Source organism: Tupaia chinensis, unplaced genomic scaffold (assembly GCF_000334495.1).
Source record: "Tupaia chinensis unplaced genomic scaffold, TupChi_1.0 Scaffold000184_1, whole genome shotgun sequence".
Classification (NCBI taxonomy): Eukaryota; Metazoa; Chordata; class Mammalia; order Scandentia; family Tupaiidae; genus Tupaia; species Tupaia belangeri.
The window spans coordinates 1,730,038-1,753,378 of record NW_006159659.1 but is presented as its reverse complement, the minus strand read 5'-3'; the positions used below and the strand labels follow the sequence as shown (position 1 = coordinate 1,753,378).

Below are 23,341 nucleotides of genomic sequence, written 5' to 3'. Positions count from 1 at the left end.
TAATCTATCTCTCTATACTCTGGAATCTCATCCTCTGGTACCTTAATACTACTTCCAACTGTGGATATCAGAGACAGTGTAGTAGAAAGGTAGGAAATGACAGAGGGTATGAGGGAGGAAATCAAGTGGAACAAAGAAAGAAGAAAACATTTAAGAAACAAAAAATGGGAACCAGCAGTTTGCATAATCACTATGTCGCTGGACTCCCATGTAGTTGACTGCGGTTCGAGTCCCAGACCCAGTGGCTTAAACTCAGGCCGGGCACGTGTGCATGCTTGCCCGAGATCCCGAGAAGAGACTGGAGGAGAAGGGATTGAGGCATGGCCATCCCCCCTGGAGGGTGATTTCTCGCCTTCTGTCTCTCTGTCTCTCTCTTTCTGGTGAGTGCACGTGCCTTATTGCAAAAATCTCTTCAAAAAAAAAAAGAAAGAAAAAAGAAACACAAAATGAAAAATTATCTGTTGAACATAATATGTATGGTAATCTTTCTTTGAATGAACTAATATACAGTGTATTCTGGATGGGGAAATTAATTTTGTATGCTATAATGATATATAGTGAATGAATATATTAAATGAAAATTTTTAAAAATTAAATGCTCTCTTTGTTTCAACCATTTCCTATTCATTGACTTCTATTATATTCAGAGCTCTATCATTTAAAACAAAACAAAAACCTTTCTTTGATTTACTTGATCCCCTGTTCCCTAGCAATCTGCCATCCTCCTCAGACCCAGGCCCCTTCATTTTATTTTCTCACCTGCAGTGTACTTTGTAATCTGTTATCTTTAGGATTTTACCCAAATCCAAAAGTAAAAATTCACATCAGGAATTGTATTCTTAAAATAATCTTTTTCAAGAAAGCCCAGGACAATTCACAAGTTATTAACCCAGCTATACATTGAGTCAGTTCAATCACTTATGAATACAAATGATGAACTAAGCTAATAAGATGAACTCTCTAGAATTTTAAATAAGGAATACCAAGAAAATGAGGCAATTACTGGAAAATAAGAGGTCGTAATTATATCAAGGGAGGAGACAAGAAGTCATAATGGCCTCAAATTATGAGGGAACAGAAATTATAAAGTAAAGAAAATGGAGATGAGTATAGAATAGATGTGCAAAAGGAAACAAAGTCTCATAATAGAGAGATATATAGCCTTTGGGTGAGAAATAGAGCCAGTCCTAAAAACAGACTGGTTATGTGGTGGTTAAGGTGCTGGATTCCCAAATAGCTGACCACAGTTCAAGTTCTAGACACGCAGGCTTGGGGATCAAACCTGGAGCATATGTGTGTATAAGCCCAGAATCCTGAGAGCAGAGCTGAAGAGAGGGGACTGTGGCATGACTGTCTCCCCAGGGGGTGGTTTCTCACTTTCCCTCCCTATGTCTTTCTCTCTCCATCTCCAGCAGGTACATGCACCCTATGGCAAAAACAACAAAAAACACAATTAAAAAAAAAAAAGCAGCCTGGTTCCTGTTAGAGTCTAGTACCAGGCCAAAAAGGCCTTACTATATTCTCAAACTTCCTTAAAGTTACTTGAGTTACCCTGTAGCCTCTCTATACTACCTTATTTTTATTTCATTCTCCATTGGCTTGTGTATGTGGATGAGGGTTGAAGTGTTCCCACTGGATAAAGTAACATTAACATCACCAGTGACATTCATGATTTTCACAGTAAATACAGTAAACCAGCATTGAATGTGTTTTGGAGTCTTCAGGATAGTCAGGCTATACAAGAGAACAGAGCAATAAAAGGATACTTGAAGGGGACTAGCAGGTGGCATAATGGTTACATTGCTGGACTCCCACGTAGCCGACTGCAGTTCGAGTCCTGGACCTGGTGGCTTAAAACTTAAGCTGGGCATATGTACATGTGTGCCCAGAATCCCAAGAGGAGAATGGAGGAGAAGGGATTACGGCATGGTCATCTCTCCTGCGGGTTGACTTCTTGCTTTCTGTCTCTCTGAAAGTGCACATGTCCTATAGCAAAAATCTCTCTCTAAAAAGAAATGTGGATACTTGAAGAATGCAGGATTAAGAGTCTGTTTTTCTTTTTAAAATGTTAGAAACTTGAAGGTATTTAAAATTGGGTCATATATACACTATGGAATACTATTCAGCCATAAGGAACAGAGGCAGGAAGAAAACTAGAAAATGGAAGTGAGTGGGGACCAGCAGGTGGCATGGTGGTTAAGGTGCTGGACACTCCCACATGGCCTACCACAGTTCAAATCCTGGATCTGGTGGCTTGCTTTCTTACTTTGTCTCTCTCTGGTCAAATTAAAATAAATTAATAAATTAAAAATAAAATAAAGAAAATGGAAGGGAGTGAGAGTGTTGGAGCATCTGCCTGTGTGGCTAGATAGAAAACCGATCATGGCAGAAGATTGCCTATCTGAGGTAATGTAGGTGGGAGATTTCCAATACAGGATTTCTAGCTGATTAAGCCACATTTGATGGCCAACGGAATGAAAGCAATCAGTGGTCCCAGCTAATGATCAACTGGTACAACCCGTGTTAAGGAATTATAAACCCCATGGAAAGTAATTACCAGGGCCCTTAAGCCACTCTTTCTCACACTGGGGCCCACTTCTTCCTCTCAGAAGAGTATTTTCACTTTCACTTAATAAACTACCCTTTGCTTTCACTATTGGTATGTGTGGTTGAATTCTTTGCCTGAAACACCAAGAATCTGGACATCACCAAAGCTATCCTGCAACAGAAATATAAGACACTGTAATTTGACTCAAAATGGTTGAATATAGAAGTCTTAATGCTAAGTGAAGTAAGCCAGACTTTGATGTATATGGTAATATTCTTGATGTGGTTGTTAAAAAATTAATAAAATGTAAAAAATAATTGGAATTCATTGTGTTTTTTTTTCCATTTAAAATAAACATTCACTTTTGTACTTAAATAAAATAAACTTGAAGATATTTAAATATGGATAAAAATCATATATCTCTGTTGAAAAAGGAAGGAAGGAAGGAGGAGAAGATGGGTACACATACAGGTATAATATAAACTATGACTTAAGAAGATGAATGACTTCCTGCCAAATGACTTTAAGATAACATATGGATCTATGTGAGGGTTCAATTAGATATTTTTAAAGCAAATAAACAGGTAGACTGACACCAGTACAAATATGTGCTAAATAAATACTGAATAGTCAGTACTATTCACAATGTCATAAAGCTAAACATTTTTATTTCAAGAGGAAAATGCTAAGGTCAGAAACACATGAACAAAGATGGAACTATCTTTCAGACACTGCCTTGAATTCTGGAGACAAGACACATACCTCAAAGAATCGATGTACCACTTAGAGGCATCATTATAATTTGATTATTACACAAAAGGATCATAATAATTTGACTATTAAACTGAACTAAATTGGACTAACCAGGCCTACATACTTAGATAATAAAATCGGCCAAAAGCAGTCACTGTATATGCTAAAATGCAACCTAGTTTGTTGTACAGGTAAGATGTAACCTAACCTAAGAGTTCACCCTGGTAATCTAGAAACTGAACCACAGACAATCGCAGCTGTTGAGCTTCAGCCAAATCACAGGCTGGCGACTAATCAAAAAATGAATATATAAGGCTGATGCTAACTGCAACCAATCAAGATGGTTTTGTATATCACTTCCTTTTCTCTGATTATAAATCTAGGCTGTACATGGTGGGGGGTAGAACATTCTAAACAAAATTCAGACAGAAATACCCTTGATTTCTAGAACCTATCTCTTACTCATATAAGCTCTGTTAAATTTAACTAGTCTCAGATTTTTCTTTTGACAGATATATTAAGAAAAGTAGTGATGGGCAGTAAAAGTCACAAGTGAATGAGATCTTCTTGGAAGGATATATAGAGTGAAAGGTATAGTGGCCACAGCAGCTGAGAGATGGCTAGAGAAAAGTGCATATAAAAATAGGAACAAAAATGGATCAGTGAGGACCAAGGTAATAAGGTAGGCATGACAGATACATGTAAAATGCAGCACAGCAACCGATATACTAAATAAGGACTAAAAACACTCTGAATTTTACGATTAGGAAATTATTGGTGATTTTAGCCAGAATAGTAAGAGAATAATGGAAATAAAGGTGGATAAGAATATGGGATTGAAGAACAACAGGTTGGTTCTATAGCACCGTGATAATAAGCTGCTAGAGAAAAGCTAGATCCCATAGGGCAACTGCAGTTGGAATCCCCACTCAAAACAACGCACTGAATATATGCATCAGTACCCAAGATCTGACAAGCTGAAGGACTGAAGGAAGGGGATCCTGGGGTGACTGAATTCTGTGGAGGGTGCTCCTTTCTCTCTCATCCTCACATACATGGAAACACAATCTACTATGCATAAAGAAATATTATTAGAAAAAAATATTAAAAATAAAGTGGGGCTTTGCACATAGAATATTTCTTAAAGAGATTATATGGTATGGGTGAGGATTGGGAGTACATAGGGAGATGTCAAGTAGAGTCAAAGGGATTGCTGTTAGACTGATCTTATAAATAAGAAACTAAATTCAGTGAGATTAGGTAACTCCCTATGTGTACACAGTAAGGAACTGACCGGCAAAGCAAGGATTAAAACCTAGTTCCAGAGGATTCAAAATTGAATCTGTTCTGACTACATCAGATCATCACAAGACTGATAAAACATATTTTAAAATAAAATGAATTTATACTCTTGAAAAAGTGGAGACATAGATGGAAACATACAGTTATTAAAATGAAGAAAGAATAACAGGACAGTGGCTAATAAAATCATACCCTTTCAGACTCATGTGGGAAAAAAAAAAAAAAGAAAAAACGAAAACCAAACCAAACCAAACCAAAACAAAAACAACCTTCAAAACTGCCAAGGACTAAATTCCACAGTAGTATATAGTATGATACATTGAATATAATGTGGAATACAGGCCCGGTATTCATTCTGAAGCTGCATTCAAGTGAACGGGAGGGGAAATACTGCAAATAGTTTTTAGATACTACTAAAACCAACACAATACATGCTGACCTGAGAAACTCTTCTTTCGTTCTTCAATGCCATCCTTCACAGACACCCTCCTACAAGCAACTAGTTGCTCTCTTAACAAGTGGTATATGATTTGTTTTCACCAGGATTCTCAAGAAAACCAAATAAAGGGACCAGCAGTTAGCATAATGGCTATGTCGCTGGACTCCCACGTAGTTGACCGCGGTTCGAGTCCCGGACCCAGTGGCTTAAACTCACGCTGGGCACGTGTGCATGTGTGCCCAAGATCCCGAGAGGAGAATGGAGGAGAAGGGATTGTGGCATGACCATCCCCCCGGGGGGGGTGATTTCCTGCTTTCTGTCTCTCTGTCTCTCTCTGTCTGGCAAGTGCGCGCACCCTATAGCAAAAACCTCTCCAAAAAGAAAAAAAAAAAAAAAAGAAAACCAAATAAAGTGGAAAAGGAAGGACAATTTTCCTCTAGGCTTGCTCTCATTTACTCTGTCCTAATTTATTTTAGAAAAGGCTAAGCTTTCACTAGTTTTCTTTTATTTCCAAATGGAAGAGTTGATACTGATCAACAGTAATACCTATAGTTTATTTTTGTGATTAAAAAACCACTGTTAGAGTACTTCATAAATATTTTCTTTTTCTTTTTTTTCTTTTTTTGGAAAGGTTTTTGCTATAGGGTGTGTGCACTCGCCAGACAGACAGAGAGACAGAGAGACAGAAAGCAAAACACCCCCCAGGGGGATGGCCACGCTGCGATCCCTTCTCCTCCATTCTCCTCTTGGGATCTTGGACATGCACATGTGCCCGGCGTGAGTTTAAGCCACCAGGTCCGGGACTCAAACCGTGGTCAACTACATGGGAGTCCAGTGACATAGCCATTACACCATCTGCTGGTCCCAATCCTTAGAATAATCTTATAAATTATATATCATTATCCTGATTTTGCAGATAAGAAAATTGAAAATTAGGGAACATAACAGGATCTTACAGTTTATAAATGATAAGGCAAGGTCTAAATTCTAGTCTATGTGATTCCAAATCTCTGTTCTTTAAAGATGATACTGAATTAGAAGGAGTGAGAGAGGAGTAGAAAGGATTGCTTACAAACCTCTAAACTTATTTTTTGGACTATATATTAAAAGACATCATGACAAAAAAATTTTCCATTTAAAACACTGAAGACATTTAAAATACATAATTTACTTAAGTTATACTTTAAATCAAAAGGCATTTAAGCATATTGTTTACACATACACAATTTAACAGGGTAATGAAAGTTAAAAGTAGACGAGAGGGCCTGCAGGTGGCATGGTGGTTAAGGTGCTGGACTCCCACGTGGCCCACCATGATTTGAGTCCCAGATACAGAGGTTTTAAAATCACACCAGCACATGTATTTGTGTGCCTAAAATCCTAAGAGGAGAACAGAAGAGAAAGGATTACAGCATGGCCATCTCCCCTGGGGTGTGATTTTTCTTTCTTTCTCTCTCTCTGGTGAGTGTATGCACCCAACAGCAAAAACCTATGAAGAAAAAAAAGTGGATGAGAAATATGTGGTTAAGGGAAAATATGGTAACTCATAAAAAAGGAGTAAAAATAATGATAATACAAAGAAATTCATACTAATAATACTAGATTTGCTAAAATGTGGGAAGAACTAGCATACTGACTGTAAACTATCTGGCAGTGAACATGCAAAAGAAAATGGGATCAGCTATAGTATAAAACATTCATTAGATAAAAGCAAGTCAGTGTCTCAGAAAAGCCTATCCATTCTTGATACTTAAGCCAGCATAAAGGATTTCTCACGAGAAGTCTTCACGTGATGAAATGAACACTTCCTTCAATAAACCTGTTTGGTAAACACAAATTCAAGTTCTCTTTAGACTATTTCTCATAAGCTAAACATATATTTTTTAAAAAATATATTTTATTGGGACAAGGAGATAGTATAATGGTTATGTTGCCGGACTCCTACATGGTCAACCACAGTTTGAATCCTAGACCTGGTGGCTTGAAATTCAAGCTGGGTGTGAGTGTGTGTACCCAAAATCCTGAGAGAAGACTGTAGAAAGAGGAATTACAGCATGGCTATTCCCCATGGGAGGTGATTTCTTACTTTCTATCTCTCTGTCTCTGTCTCTCTAGTGAGCACATGCACCCTATAGCAAAGATCTCTCTAAAATATATATATTTTATACCACATAGTAACTGACTAACAAGTATTTACTGGCTTGGCTTTAAAGATGTTACAAACTTAACAGTTAACATGATTTCTCATTAATAATGGTAACAATGAAAAGGTGAGCTCTATTTGAATTATATTTTGAAAATTAAGTTTGTCAATAGGTGCATAAAATGTTTTGGGGATACATACTATATATTCACTTAATATGATAATTTCAAATGAAAGACTCCCACGTCATATAATTTATCTTGAAAAGCATATTTACAGATTTAGATTTTTAAAAAATACATCACAGGTAATACAAGAAAAGACAGACAAGCTGGACTTCAAACTAGTAACTTGTACATAAAAGTACAGAATAAACAGAACAAAAAGGCAATTCACGGCATGGAAAAAAGAGACTTGTGAATCATATATCTGATAAGGAATTAACATTCAGAATATGATAAATGACAACAAACAACTTAATTTAAAAATGAGCAAAGGACTTAAATAGACACTTCTCCAAAGAATATATGCAGATGCCCACTAAGCATATGAAAAAATGCTCGGGAACCAGCAGTTAGCGTAATGGCTATGTCGCTGGACTCCCACGTAGTCGACCGCGGTTCACGTCCCGGACCCGGTGGCTTAAAACTCACGCCGGGCGCGTGTGCGTGTGTGCCCAAGATCCCGGGAGGAGAATGGAGGAGAAGGGATTGCGGCATGACCATCCCCCCTGGGGGGTGATTTCTCGCTTTCTGTCTCTATGTCTCTCTCTGTCTGTCTGGCGAGCACACGCGCCCTATAGTGAAAAAAAAAAACTCTCAAAAAAAAATGCTCAACATCACTAATAATCAGGGAAATGTAAATCAAAATAATAATTTTCATACTCCTTAGGATGGCTACTGTGAAAAGAAACACAAGGTTAGTGAGGATGTAAAGAAATTGAAACCTTTATACATTGTTTGTGGGAATGTAAAATGGTGTAGCCACTATAGAAAATGGTTCGGTGTTTCATTGGAAAAAAAAAAAAAATGGCCAGCCAATTCCACTTCTGGCAATATACTCAAAAGAATTGAAAGCAGAGACCTAAAGAGATACCTATATACCCACATTGGTAGCATTATTCACAAGAGGCAAAAAGTGGAAACAATCCAAGTGTGCACTGATTTTTTTTCTTTTGAGAGGTTTCTGCTATAGGGCACGTGCGCTGGCCAGGAAGACAAGAGAGAAACAGAGAAAGAAAGTGAGAAATCACCCCCCAGGTGGGATGGCCATGCCGCAATCCATTCTCCTCCATTCTCCTCGTGGGGTCTTGGGTATGCACGCACACGTGCCTGGTGTGAGTTTAAGCCACTGGGTCCGGGACTGGAACCGTGGTGGACTACATGGGAGTTCAGCGACATAACCATTACGTTAACTGCTGGTCCCGTGCACTGATATTTGAATAAACAAAATGTGGTATATACATGCAAGCTTTTTTATTCATCCTTAAAAAGAAAGGAAGTGCTGATACATATTGTAGTAGGGACAGACTTGAGGATACTACGGTAAGTGAAATTAGTCAGATACAAAAGGAAAAATATTGTATGATTCCACTTTTATAAGGTAAAGTAGTCAAATTTGGAGAGACAGAAAGTAGAATAAGGGTTATCAGGAGCTGAAGGGATAGAGACTAGGGAATTGATGTTTAATGGGCACAAAGTTTCAGTTTTCCAAGATCAACACAATTCTGTGAATGGATAGTGGTGTGATGACACAAAAATGTGAATATACTTAATGCCACTGAACTGTACACTTAACAATGGTCAAGACAGTATATTTAATATTTTGTGTATTCTATGATTCTTTAAAAAATCATGGTTAAAATGGCAAATTTTAAGTTATGCATATTTTTACAATAAAAAGTACAATTTAAAAAACAGATTAACCATAAAAAGTCTAAACTTTCTATTTTCACATTTTAATTAGATGTGAGCATTCTGGGAGGTATGTGAGCATATGAAAGACACAACTGTAAGTTAATATTAATGCTACGCCTATGTGTAATAAAATTTCTCTAATAAAAACAAAATTTTCCTTTTTTCTGAATACAAAGAAATTATCATTGGCTAAATTCAGTATATTTTATATGGAACTCATCAATATGTCTTACCCAAATGCTAATTCATCATGAAAAAAATAACTTGCTTAATCATGATGGGACTTAATACTATTGTGCACATTTTTAATATTTTCATTTAATGTCTAAACAACATTGAAGACATGCCAGATACTATACACTGGTTATAATAAGGTGAAAGAAGAATTTTGTATCCAAATGTCATCTGGATTAATTTTGAAGGACTAGTATCATAAAGGATTAATCAATTATCTTTGTCAGTGTGTTGGGAGAGATTACCTTCTCCAGAGAGGAAATGCCCAAGGGCAGGACAGATCATTTCTCAAGTAGGAGTAGGTAAGAGTTGGGGAGGAGTTGGTGGGAACAACCCGTGGGTGGTACCAGTGAAAACAGCAAAACTTGTTGATCCAACTTTACTTTGGGGACACATCTAATCTTGGCAGACTCAGGCTTCCTAAATGCTCTTGATTTTCTCTGATGTAAACCAGGTTTTTAAATCAATTACTGCCTATTCCTTAATGGGGATTTGACCAAAGCAGATCAAGATTAGGTTTTCTGGGAGAAGTGTGGCAAGAACTGAGGTCTAGAGATAAGTGGGAGTCAACCAGGCAAAGAGGGAGGAAAGAGCATTAGACCCTGGAAACAGCAAAGACCCAAGGGTAGGTGACAGGATGGAGAGTATGAGGCATTGAAAGTGGGCCAGCAGTATGACTAAAAGTTGTGTTCAGACTTGTATTCTGAAACACTCTCTCTGACTTCATTGCAGAGAAGAGATACTTGTGGCTAGTTTGCCTTTTACCAAAGAAAGGAACTAATCTTTCTAAAAACCTTCACTTGGTTGGTGATTTTAGATATGTCAGTGGAAGCATATAGCTTTTCAAAACATTTCCTTTCTTTGGCCATTTTATTCCATTGTGCCTATCTCTTAAGTCATCGGAAAAGTCATGACATATTTTTCTATGTAAAAATGTGCCATGACTTTTCCAATGATCCAAAAGAACTCCCCTTACTCTCTTCCTAGGTTAGGAAAAGACAGAACCTATTCTACACATTACTTAGAACTATACCCATACTCTTCTGAATGAGAAATTAAAATCAAGAGAAAAATGTCATAAAAGGTAGAAACACTTCATAAAAATGGAGATTCTTGAAAGACATCTTATGATGCTATAGAGAAAAAAAAAAACCCACACACATACACACAAAAAAAACCCTGTCTTTAGAATTAATCATGAGCCAGCAGATGGCTCAGTGGTTACATCACTGGATTTCCACATGGTACACCATGGTTTAAGTCCCAGACCCAGTGGCTTGAAACTCACACCAGGAAAGTGTTCATGCATGCCCAAGATCCTGGGAGGAGAATGGGGGAAAAGGGATTATGGTGTGGCCATCCCCCCTGAGGTGATTTCTCACTTTCCCTCTCAGGGTTTCTTTCTCTCTCTCTCATTCTCTCTCTCTCGTGCACACGCCCTAAGGCAAAAACCTATTTAAAAAAAAAAAAGAAGTTACAACCAATCATTTTAACTGAGATACATGTAATTCATTCATTCTGACTGGAATAACTTTCACAGAAGAAAACTCTAGCATAAAAGTAACTGCAGGGCCAGTAGGTGGCATGATGGTTAAAGCACTAGATCCCAAATGGCTGACTCCACTGTTTGAGTCCTTGGTCCAGTGACATGAAAATCATGCCAGGTGCATGTGTGTGCATATCCAAAATACCAAGAGGAGGAAAAGGAGAAGAGATTGTGATGTGGCCATCACCCTGGGGGATGATTTCCCACTTTCCATCTCTGTCTCTTTCTCTTTCTCTGGCAAGTATATGAGCCCTATAGCAAAAATCTTAAAAAAAAAAAAAGCAACTGCAGGAAAAAAAAAAGAATATCATTCATTATTAAATCTAATTTCAATACATCTCCTATGAACTTTCCTAAGTAAAAACAAAAACAAAAACAAAACAAAACAAAATCTTATTCAATGTTTTAAATCTATGATTTGGAGTTTTCTCCATTGTTAAACATATGGACATGCACACATGCATGTGCAGACACACACATATTTTCCACTGGAATTGAATGTCAGTAGAATTAACCACTCAATAATTCCATAGAGTCAAACAAACATACAAAACCTTTGATATTTTAAAACTTTTATAATATTTAAAACATTAGGCCAAGTTCAATTTTTAGTCAACATGTATTCCATATCTAACCACTGAACTATCATTTAGTTTTATTGAATACGAAAAGTAAAATATAGCTGTGAATACTGGTCTTCTATCACAAGTAAGGATTTACTAGACAAAAAGAATTCCACATTTGTCTGATTGTTATTTCTGATAGGTTGTCTAAAAAAATAAGCAGTGATACTCAATATTAAATTTGTTTTGCTTCCTGTATCAGAATCAATATGTAATATCACACTAATTAAAAGCCAAGTCATTATTATTAGCCTATTACATAAGTTTTACTTGACCTAGGAAAATGGGATAGTTTGAAAGTCTTTTTTCCCTAAATTCATAAGCTCTTCTAAAATAATGCTAATAATTCTAACTCAAAACAATGCCAGTTTTCCATTGCTTCTCAAATTTTACTGTAGATTCTGATTCAGTTAGTCTGAGGAAGGACCTGAGATTTTGTATATCTAACAAGCTCCAAATAATAATGGACATTACTAGAACAATGCTTCTCAAAGGCAAAAAGACACTTCATTTTTGTGACAAGTGATGAGGTCATCGGATGGTACAGTAATGATGACTGGTAATACACATACACAGACACAATTAGGCTTATGTTTTAAAATATCTAGCCATGCCCTCTTAGGGCTCACCAGTCTCAATTAGGTAATATATTTCTCATGATACCCAAGAATCAGCAAATATTGGTTATAAACTTGTTGACTGCAAAAGATCAAATCTCCCATACTATTAGCTAGACAAATAAATGGGAAGAAAAAAAGGCTATTCCAAACAAATTATAATTACGCTTACTCAAATAAATCCCTAATTGCATGTTTTAAGGATAGATATTTAGAAAATGTCCCAATTTTCCAAAAAGTAAAGTCTGTGAAGAAATTCATCTGCATAAATGAGCAACAATTAATCTCCTCCTTCACAATACTATTATTAATTTATGCAGTGGAAGTTCTTCAGAAAAAAGAAAGAAACCACAAACAACACAAATTCATATTCATTATCATGCATTTCTGAAAGAACTACAAAAATGTGAGTCTTCTAATTTTCCTATAATTTCCCTCTGCTCAGTAAAATCCTTCTTCATTATGACTCCATTCTACTTCTATCAATACACATTGGGGAGGAGAGGTTTCTCCTCTCACCAAACAAATTGAAAGATGTCAATTAGTAATCACTGCTTTTCCTTGTTTCCTTCTAAACTCCCAATTCCTTCAAGTGGGTCAGAATCAGAAATACATAAAAATCAGAAGACTGAGGAAAAGGTTTTGCATAAATGCACACGAATCAGAATGGGGAGAGGGGATATCAAAGCCTTGGCTAATACTGTTTCAAAGAAATCATTTAAAAGACCCATATTTACAAAAACATCTTGTACTCACCTCTTACCACAAAGGCAACATTACATCTCTGGTCACAAATTAACCAAAATAATATCTGTTTCTTAGCAGACTGCAATTGCTTGCCAGGAATTTAATAACTAACAAGATGATGTTCCCAAAATTCAAGTCATAATTTAATACTACATTCATACTGTTGGTGACCCAACATTTAGTGGAACTTAATGTTCTTATGATTCTCTTAATTAAATTACTTCCAAGGTCAGGAGTGGTGGTGCCCACCTGTAGTCCCAGCTACTTAAGAGGCTGAGATAGAATCGGGAGTTTGAGGCTAGCCTTTGTAACATAGCATGACTCTCTCTAAAATAATTATGATAATTATGAAAAAAGAAAATAAATTATAAAATGAAATTATTCCTCAAAAGCCAGCTTTCATATATAGGAGTTTGTAATATGATAAATGGAGACAACACATCTTCATTCAGATCTCAGAATTTAAAAACAATCTAACATGAAATACAGAGTTACTGGACACTGATGTCCTAGAAGGCAAAAAATTATTAAAAATTACTTCTACAAGACACGAAGAGTAAACAATAAGCTCTTCTAAGGAAAAGAGATTAAGCAAGAAGGGAAAAAAAAAAGAATGTGGAAGTTGAGGATGTTAGGGCAAGGGCAAAGACTCAACACACGTAATCACTTTATATTGTGCAAAGTGTGATCCAAGAAACTTCTGAGCTTGGCCCAAGGAGAGTGTATTTGCTCACTCTCTTATGAGATTTTGGTCACTGCCTGAAAGTAGCTGTGCAAACGATCTTTTAGGAAGCTTTTATTTCAGTTTGATCTCAAATATCTTCATTGGTGAATTTTAATGAAATGATGCTGAAGGATACAAGATTTGCATAGATCTATTGGGCTGTCAGAAGTCATGATGCGTTTTTGCATAGAAAAACAGAAACATGGGACCAGCAATTAGTGTAATGGCTATGACGCTGGACTCCCACATAGTCGACCGCAGTTCAAGTCCTGGACCCGGTGGCTTAAACTCACGCTGGGTGCGTGTGCGTGCGTGCCCAAGATCCCGAGAGGAGAATGGAGGAGAAGGGATTGCGGCGTGGCCATTCCCCCCTGGGGGGTGATTTCTTGCTTTTTGTCTCTCTGTCTCTCTCTGTCTGGCAAGCACATGCGCCCTATAGCAAAAACCTCTCCAAAAAAAGAAAAACAGAAACATGTCATGACTTTTCTGAGGACCCAGTAAATATACTACTGTTGCTCCTACACAGCCCTACACTCAAAGACAGCCATAAATCAACATGTGAAAGGGACAGAAAACTTATCAACAGTTATATCTTGAGTAGCCACAAACTAAGAAGTACTTCTTGCACTGTTCTGCAAAAAAAGTAAAAGCTAACTGTGATAAGTACTACAAATAATCATCGTGATAGCTATAGAAAATATTTCCAGAAATTTATAAATTAATGTATATGAGAAAGATTAATATTGGGTATTTCAACTTTATAGTTGGAAACTGTTCCTTTACCCAAAGCAAAGTTGATTTTTAACAATAATTTTAAACAGCAGGATACTGTATTCAATGAGGTTTCAGAAATGAAAAAAAAAAAAGGAACTTAGAGTGAATAAGAACTTTTTATTTCAAGAAAGAAAATAAGGAACACTAAAATATGTAACAATGCAAGAAAACCAACAATTACTTTTTATTGCAAGCAGTCCCCCAGGAAACATGTTCCTTTTGGTTATAGCATCACAGATTAAAAGTCATCTAAGAAGAGTGTGATTCATTCAATAATGATAAAGGCAAATTTAAGTTCCTATTAAGTTTTGTATACCTCTAGTTGTGAACAAAGCACTCTGATCCTGACCTCTCAGTGTTATAGTTCAACAAATGTCAAGAATTTAAAACAGAACATTGCATTTCTATTCAAAACTGCGTCATGTCATTCTAGGAATTTTTTTATTTATAAAATGATCTGATTTTATTATTTGTCATGGCAATCCCAAATCTTGTCAAAAAGGAGGGGAAAAAAGCAACTAAAATATTTTCTGATAATCTTATGAGAACACAAAGAGGAAAAAAACGAAAGAAAGAAACTTTAAAAAGGACAAAAACCTTACCATAAGAAACAGAATAATTGATCTTGAGAAAATGGTCCTAGTTGGGAGGAAATAGGGCCTTTGTGTATCTGTCTCAACTACCTCAATGTTTTCCTATGGTATCTTTTCTCCAACACATCCAGTGTATTCCAGCCTCAGGGTTAACTAGTTCAACTCTGGACAGTTACTGAATACCTAAATTAGGGACATTTTTTACATAACAAGATTTTTCTTTATCCTTCATTTCAACCTTCTAATAATTCTCGAGGATAACATTAACTGCAATTTTACATCTGCTTTTAAATATCTTACAACTCAGATTTATTTTAGAAATGCTATAGGTCTAATTCACATTCTGAAACTGAAGTCTGAGTTGACAGTCCATCAAATGGAAGAAGAGTAGTGTTATTTATTCCATGACGATGCCCTACTAAAAATACAAAATCAACAACTGTTACAATAATGAGCACAATAAATGAAACTTCTCAATTTATGGTTATTATAGTTTAATCATTAAAACACAAAAGAGAAAGAGGACACAAACAATACTTTTGTTTGTTTGCTTGTTTTTCAAAGGTTTTTGCCACAGGGCATTTGTGCTTGCTGGAGAGAGACAGAGAGAGAGAAAGTGAAAAGTCACCCCCTAGGGGGGATAGCCAGCTGCAATTTCTTCGGCACATGTGCACACTAGCCTGGCATGGTTTTCGAGCTTCCTGGTCCGGGGTTCAAACTGTAGTCAACCATGTGTGAATCAGTACCTTAACTACCACACCACACTACCTGCTGGCCCCATTACGTTTTGTTTTTTAAAAACAAATCTTATAGGGGTCAACAGATGGCATAGTTGTTATGTCGCTGGACTCCCACATGGCTGATTGAGGTTCAAGTCTCAGACCCGGTGGCTTGAAACTCACACCAGGCACATGTGCGTGTGTACCCAAGACCCCAGGAAGAGAATGAGTGAAAAGGGAATGCAGCAAGGCCACCCCCCTGGGGTGGATTATCTCTCACTTTCTCTCTCACTGTGTCTGTCTCTCTTTTTCTCTCTCCCCACAAGCATACGTGCCCTAAGGCAAAAAAAATTCTTAAAAGAAGGTCTTATATTAGCTATTGAGATAAAAAAAATTCCTCTAAATATGTATAGAGAAGGCAATCTGTTATTTGGCAACAGGATTAATATTCTCTTTATATTTGAAAGATGTCAAGAAAGTCACAAACTCGTATTTCAAATCAAGATGTGTACAAACTGAAGAGAAACATGATACTGATCCTACTCTCACCTCTTCTTGTCTTGACCAAAGGAATGGAGGAGAGAAAAGTACCCTCAACAAGGTCCCACATTATGATCCCCTGCCTCTAGCCTTCCCTGACAGCTAGAATACACATGCTAGCTTGCACAGGTTGACTGGAGAACAAAACCCATGATCTTTGATGTGGATCTAGTCTCAATTGAACAGTGTGTTACAACTGTGACACTGAAATGGCCATGAAATCAGAAAGTTAATGGAATCTTTTTTGGCTTACCTAGCATTGGCACAATGGTTCCATCCACTTTTCAGTTTTCTTATTCTCAGAGGTTACTTTACGAATTTCCACAGGAATATATAAAACCATTTTCAGGAAATGTCTAAATAATGTTTAAATAACATAGTGGTTTAATAATAAAAATGCTAATCATATAATCAATACTTAATACTTAAGAAGTAATGGGGCCAGTAGATGGCATGATGGTTAAAGGCACAGGATTCCTACATGGCCGACCACGGTTCAGGTCCCGGACATGGCAACTTGCTTTCTCGCTTTCCCCTTTCTCTCTCTGTGTCTCTCTAGTCAAATTAAAATAATAATAATCATAATAATAGTAACAAATGGAATTAAATAGATATTTTTAAAAAGTAACTGATATCAGCTCAAAATAGAATTAAAATTTAAGATTTGAAAGCAAGTTACTCCATAACCTGAGTTCAAATAAAATACATAAAATCATCTTCAATAAAATATTTTTCCTATATGGAAAAATAGAAAGGATCTAGGAAAGTAGATCCTTAAAAGTCTGAGAAACCACTAATGATCATTTCTTTAAACTATTTTTTTCCCCAAAAGGCACATCTGCTTGCCAAAGAGAGAAGAAAGAGAAAGTCCCCACCCCAACCACCATGGGGTATAATCACAGCATGATCCCCTCTCCTCCATTTCTCCATTTTGTCGAGATTTGGGGCATGCATGCACATGTGCTTGGTGTGTTTTTCAAGCTGCTGTAAATAGGATTCAAACCACTAGGTCTGCCACGTGGGATCCAGCTCCCTTAACCACCAGGCAATATAGCCAGACTCTCTTAAACTAATTTTTCTAAGTCAATATTAGAAATTAGATAAACATAGGATATTTATTTTTAAATACAAATTTGAACGGTAATATCAGTTAACTAGATCCTGTCAAATGCAGACTTGATAAGCACATTTATCAAGGTGGTCAAATGTAAGAGCAGTACACAATAATTTCCCTATACACAGCAAAACCAATATAAAATATAATAAGGTCTAGTCTCAGTGCTGCAGTTGGTAGTATACTGAACTGCAATGCTGGAAGCCACATGTCTGACAGTGGGTTCATATCCCCAGTCAGGTCTACCTGAAACACTGGGTGTGTGTGCATGTAGCCAAGATACTGAAGAGCTAGAGGGCTGGGAGAAAAGAGTCACAGCTTGACCAGTCCATGTTGAGAGTGCTTCTCTCTCTTTCTCTTATGCACATGCACACACTCTCTATCATTAATAAAAATAACCTTTAGGATATGTAATGAAAAATTCCATTAACAACAGGAATCAAAACAATAAACTACCCTCAAATTAACCTAAGAAGAAATGTAGAAGATTTTTTTTAAAAAAGCTATCAAATTTCACTGAAGGACAGAAAAGAAGATCCAATTAAATCAGAACAGATGTCACATTCCTGGATAAGAAGATAAAATAGCATATGGATATTTCCTCCAAATTAACTTGTAAATTCAGTGTAATTCTACTCAAGTTCTCTGTAGGATTTTTCTGTGTGAGACTTAAAATGAACCTAAATTTCATATGAAAGGGGAAATGAGAAATCACCAAGAAATATGTAAAAATACAAAACATGAGTGGAAAAACTTATTCAGATAGCAAACATTCTATAAAGGAACAATAATTCAAAATTGCAATGAAAAAGAAAATAAAAAAATGAACCAAAATTGGAGAATCCAAAATCAAACCCACCCATGTGAATTTTAGTTTATACAATTCAGATTTGTCATTTTAATTCTCTTATAAAGTTAAGAAATATGTTAAGAGAAGGAGAAACAGACTATCCAAGTAGTTGTGTTTGAACAACTGGCTACCTATTTGGTAAAATAATAATAATAATAATAAAGTCAGATCCCCTATTTTATATTGTTTTGGATCATCAGGAAAGTCATATGGCCAAGCCCCAATCCCTTCTCCTCCATTCTCCTCTCAGGATCTTGGGCATGCACACACACGCTGGCATGAGTTTAAGCCACTGGGTCTGGGACTCAAACCATGGTTGACTACATGGGAGTCCAGCGACATAGCCATTAAGCCAACTGCTGGTCCCTACATTGTGACTTTTTCAATGACCCAATATATTTGTTTTAAAATTTCACATTAAAAAAAAAAACTAAATTGAGGTTTAAAAAAATAAATGTACTGGAGGCCAGCAAATAGCATAGCAGTTACATCACTGGATTCCCACATGGCCAACTGCAGTTCGAGTCTCGAACCTGGTGGCTTGAAATTCACACTGGGCACATGTGCGTGTGGGCCCAAGATCCCATAAGGAGAAGTAACTGTGGCATGGCCATCCTCCCTGGGGTGGGTGACTTCTTACTTTCCCTCTCACTGTCTCTCTTTCTTTCCCTGGCAAGCACATGTGTCCTGAAAACCTCTATAAAAAAATGTACTGGAACAAAGCACTTGAAAATATTTATACAAAATGTGGTTGGAAAAGATCTTTCTAAGCAAGATGTAACACCCACCAGCCATAACAGGGAAGAAAAAAAGACAGAAATGGCTATATTAAAATTTAAACATTTTCCTGGTAAAAGATACTTAGGGGGATTTTTAAAACTATGTGCACTAGCCCTAGCACTAGCTTCTGATAAAATTTCATTCTACTTTTCTCCCTCTTTACTCCTTTAGTAAGCTACTTATTTTTTTTAGGCTTTTGCCATAAGGCACATATGCTTGCCAGACAGACAGAGAAAGAGAGAGAGAGAGAGAGAAGGTAGAGAGGGAAGGTGAGAAATAACCCCCCGGTGGTATGGCCATACCATAATCCATTCACCTCCATTGTCCTTCTGGGATCTTAGACATGCACGCACACCTGGTGCAAGTTTCAAGGCTCTAGGTCTGGTCCTCAAATCATGGTCAGCCATGTGGAAATCCATTGCCTTAACCACCATGTCACTTGCTGGCCCCAAGTCCCTGTTTCTTAAAGTGTGTTGCATTTCTTGCAAATGGATCCCTTAACAGGGTATTTTTTATCTTCAAAGTAAATTCCATGAAAGGTTATTGATTACTTTTATTGATACCTCCAAATAATCAAACTATTCCTGCAATCTAGTTTACTTTATGTATATGCTGTGACATGTTTCTATTTATGAAAATAGAAGCTTCAATAAAAGACCCTATATGAAATAGTTACACAATATAACACTATCGGGTTGTCAGGATAGTCATGATGCATTTTTGCAAAGAAAAACAAACAAAAAAATGTCATGACTTTCCAGATGACCTAATATTTTCTGGAAGCAGTTATTTAAGATATACCAAAATTCACTCTTTGTTCTAACAAGTGGCATGTGACTTTAAGTGAAATATCACATAGAAACAGTATAAAGAATAAAACATATATTAGAGTCAATATAATAACTTATTTGGGATAAGATTCTGCATTTAATTATCAGATACTTTGTAAGATCAACGATGAGACTATATGCCATTTTTGTATTTACAGAATAGAACCTACCTCAAAGAAGGTATTTAACACATGCTTGCATAATGAACATCCTTTCTACTTTATTTAAAAATTGAACATAGATTTAAAGTTAGATTTGTGGGGTGTCTTTAAATTTTTTTGAAAAAACTTTGTCTTTCTATAGCCTTCACTACAAGTGAAGAATCACCAGGTAACTCCTATCTCTCTAGAACTCAACTTTACAATCACTAGCCATAGTCACAAGAGAATTTAAATACATCCCCTGTTTTGTCATCATGGAATCTGAGTTGCCTTTGATATTTTATGGAGTTAGACAAACCCATATAAAAATTTAGGGTAGAAATGCTAATGTATATAAACATATGGTCATTGGGAATGAACCTACTCTTAAAAAAATAACACTAGTATAAATTTATAATTTAGGCAATGGTGTTTTAAAAGGAACACATATACCTGATATTAAGATGGAGAATACTGATATAGAACTGACATTCCCCATGCTTGTTATCTGCAAATGATTGTATCTGCAAAATGAGGAAAACAAACATGACATGTCAAAAGGAAATTTGCCTACTGGATGGGAAATTTCCTTTTTCTTCTTGTTTTAGAGAGGTTTTTGCTATAGGGTGCATGTGCTCTCTAGAGAAACAGAGAGAGACAGAGAGACAGAAAGTGAGAAATCACTTCCCAGAAGGTATGGTCACATCACAATTCCTTCTTCTCCATTCTCCTCTTGGGGTTTTGAGCACACATGCACATGTGCCAGATGTGAGTTTTAAGCCACCAGGTCCAGGACTTGAACCACAGGTTGACTACATGGGAGTCCAGCAATGTAACCATTATGCCATCTGCTGGTTCTGGGAAATTTTCTTTAAAAAGGTATACAAAGGTTAATAAAATCTTGGCTTTTTAGCACTTTTGTGGCTTTTTTTTTTAAAGTTTAATCCACTTAGAGGCTATTCTTATATATTGTATAAATCTAATTATACTTTTGCCAAATGCTTACCTGGTTGTCTAAGCACAATGGGCAACTTTTATCATTTATTAAAAAAAAAAAAAGTCTATTGGGACCAGCAGTTAGTGTAATGGCTATGTCACTGAACTCCTATGTAGCCGACTGCGGTTTGAGTCCCGGACTTGGCAGCTTAAACTCACGCCGGGCGCGTGTGCGTGTGTGCCCAAGATCCCGAGAGGAGAATGGAGGAGAAGGGATTGCAGCGTGGACATGCCCCCTGGGCGGTGATTTCTCGCCTTCTATCTCTCTGTCTCTGTCTTTTTGGTGAGCACACACTCCCTTTAGCAAAAACTTCACCAAAAAAAAAAAAAAAAGTCTGTCTTTTCCCCAGCTGGGATGCCATTTTCTTTTTTTTTGGAGAGGTTTTTGCTATAGGGTGTGTGCACTCCCCTGACTGACAGAGAGAGACATAGAAATAGAAAGTGAGAAATCACCCCTCATGGGGGATGGCCATGCTGCAATCCCTTCTCCTCCATTCTCCTCTAGGGATCTTGGGCATGCACGCACACGCACCCGGTGTGAGTTTAAGTTGCCAGGTCTGGGATTCGAACCGTGGTCGGCTACATGGGAGTTCAGTGACATAGCCATTACACTAACTGCTGGTCCTGAAATGCCATTTTCATCATATAATACATATATGTTACTACCTCCTATTCTGTGTCTTTTGTGTTCAGGCTTTCTCCTTTTTCCACTGGTGTATATGTCTGTTCATGGGCGAGGACCATACTGCTTATATTATAGAAGCCTTATAATGTTTTATTTTCTCATAAAGCTAATCATCCCTTATAGGTTTTCAGTGTTTTCCTGGCTTTTCTTGTTTATAAATTTGATATACTTGTCTATGGGTTTGATTCAATCATGAGCTTAAGGATTCAATAGATTAATTTAAGAATAACATCCTAATCATAATAAAAATGGTAAAGCAAGCCAAAAAACTAAATTATGTAAAATAACTGGATATTTTACTGTTTACTATTTTAGTATAATCTTCTCTTTTAGCAAAAAACATTTAAAAGCTGTCTTAATGTCAAGTAGTTCCGTGTTCTGGGGATATTTCAACTTTCCTCAGAGGCATGCACCCATGCCTTAGGGCGCATCTGCTTGCCTGAGAGTGAGACAGAGATGGTGAGAGGAAAAGTGAGAAATCACCCACTGGGGGGATGGCCATGCGCAATCCCTTTTCCTCCATTCTCCTCTAGGGATCTTGGGTACACACGCACATGTGCTTGGCATGAGTTTCAAGCCACTGGGTCCGGGAGTCAAACCATGGTCAGCTATGTGGGAGTCCAGCAACATAACTGCTATACCATCTGCTGGCCCTAAAAATGTATTTTTATTTGTAAATTGTAATATAATGCATGTGCTCATTTGCCACTAAAATTTCAGTTGCTAGGTTAAAAATGGAAAAAAAATAGAAAATACCATATTAAGTATTATATTGAATCTGTTAAATATTATCATAAAATCAAATGTGAATGCCTTTGATACACTGGCAAGTATCATCATAAATTCAAATGTGTATGCCCTTAGCATACACATTTATAATACCTAACTAAATATGAACATAAATAATTTGTAAATATTTATGATTTATTTTAACTTTCTAAATTTTATTAGATAAGCAAAAACAGGAGTTCTATGAAGTTCCTTTTTACTTGCTCTAGATTTTCAACTTTGCATCCTTACTTATCCAAGGACACCATATCGAATTGTGCAGGTTGTGTACTGCTAACCTGCACAACCATATATAAGATGTGGCAGTCCTGTTTTGACACAGAAAAGAACTTTTTGAACTCAAGTAAGATGAACTAGAGAAATACAAAGGTCACAAGTGGGTAAGAGTTCTTTTTAAATTTGGTAGGACATATAGTTGAGAGAAAATGCATTGCCTTTGGGGTGAGAGGGCCCTGGCTCCAAATCTAAAACCTGTCATTTACTATTTAGTCATTTAACCTAAATCTCATCTTTAAAATTGGTTAATGACATCTACCCTAGAGATACTACTGCAGTGTCCAAACCAAGTTATTAAAGTATGAAAACTGACTGACTTTTAGTAGGCACTGAATGGTTACTACAGTAACCTCAGTATTGATGGGGATTGGTTCCAGGTGTTCCAGGAATTCCCTCACCCCTGCAACAGATACCCAAATCCACGGATGCTCAAGTCCCTTATATTAAATGGTGTATTATTTGCATATAACTGAAGCATATTTTACAGTATCTTTATTTTTATTTATTTTTAGATTTTTGCCATAGAGCATGTACCTCACCTGAGGCAGAGAGTGATGGAAAGTGAGAAATCACCCTCTCATAGGAGATGACCACAATGCAATCCCTTCTCTTCTATTCTCTTCTCAGGATTCTGGGCATGCATATACACATGCCCAGAGTGTT

At 36.8% G+C, this 23,341-nt stretch overlaps 1 protein-coding gene across 1 annotated transcript in view; it reads right to left on the bottom strand.

Annotated features, from left to right (window-relative positions):
* CNKSR2 (connector enhancer of kinase suppressor of Ras 2) overlaps positions 1 to 22,650 on the bottom strand; it is a 299,161-nt gene extending 276,511 nt beyond the window's left edge. Inside the window, exons 1-2 of the mRNA XM_006146681.2 lie at positions 22,634 to 22,650; positions 20,386 to 20,456 (exon numbers count right to left, since the gene is read on the bottom strand). Of these exons, the coding sequence (XP_006146743.1) occupies positions 20,386 to 20,456; positions 22,634 to 22,650 (88 nt within the window). The remainder of the gene's footprint in view (positions 1 to 20,385; positions 20,457 to 22,633) is intronic.
* Positions 22,651 to 23,341: the final 691 nt, after the last annotated feature.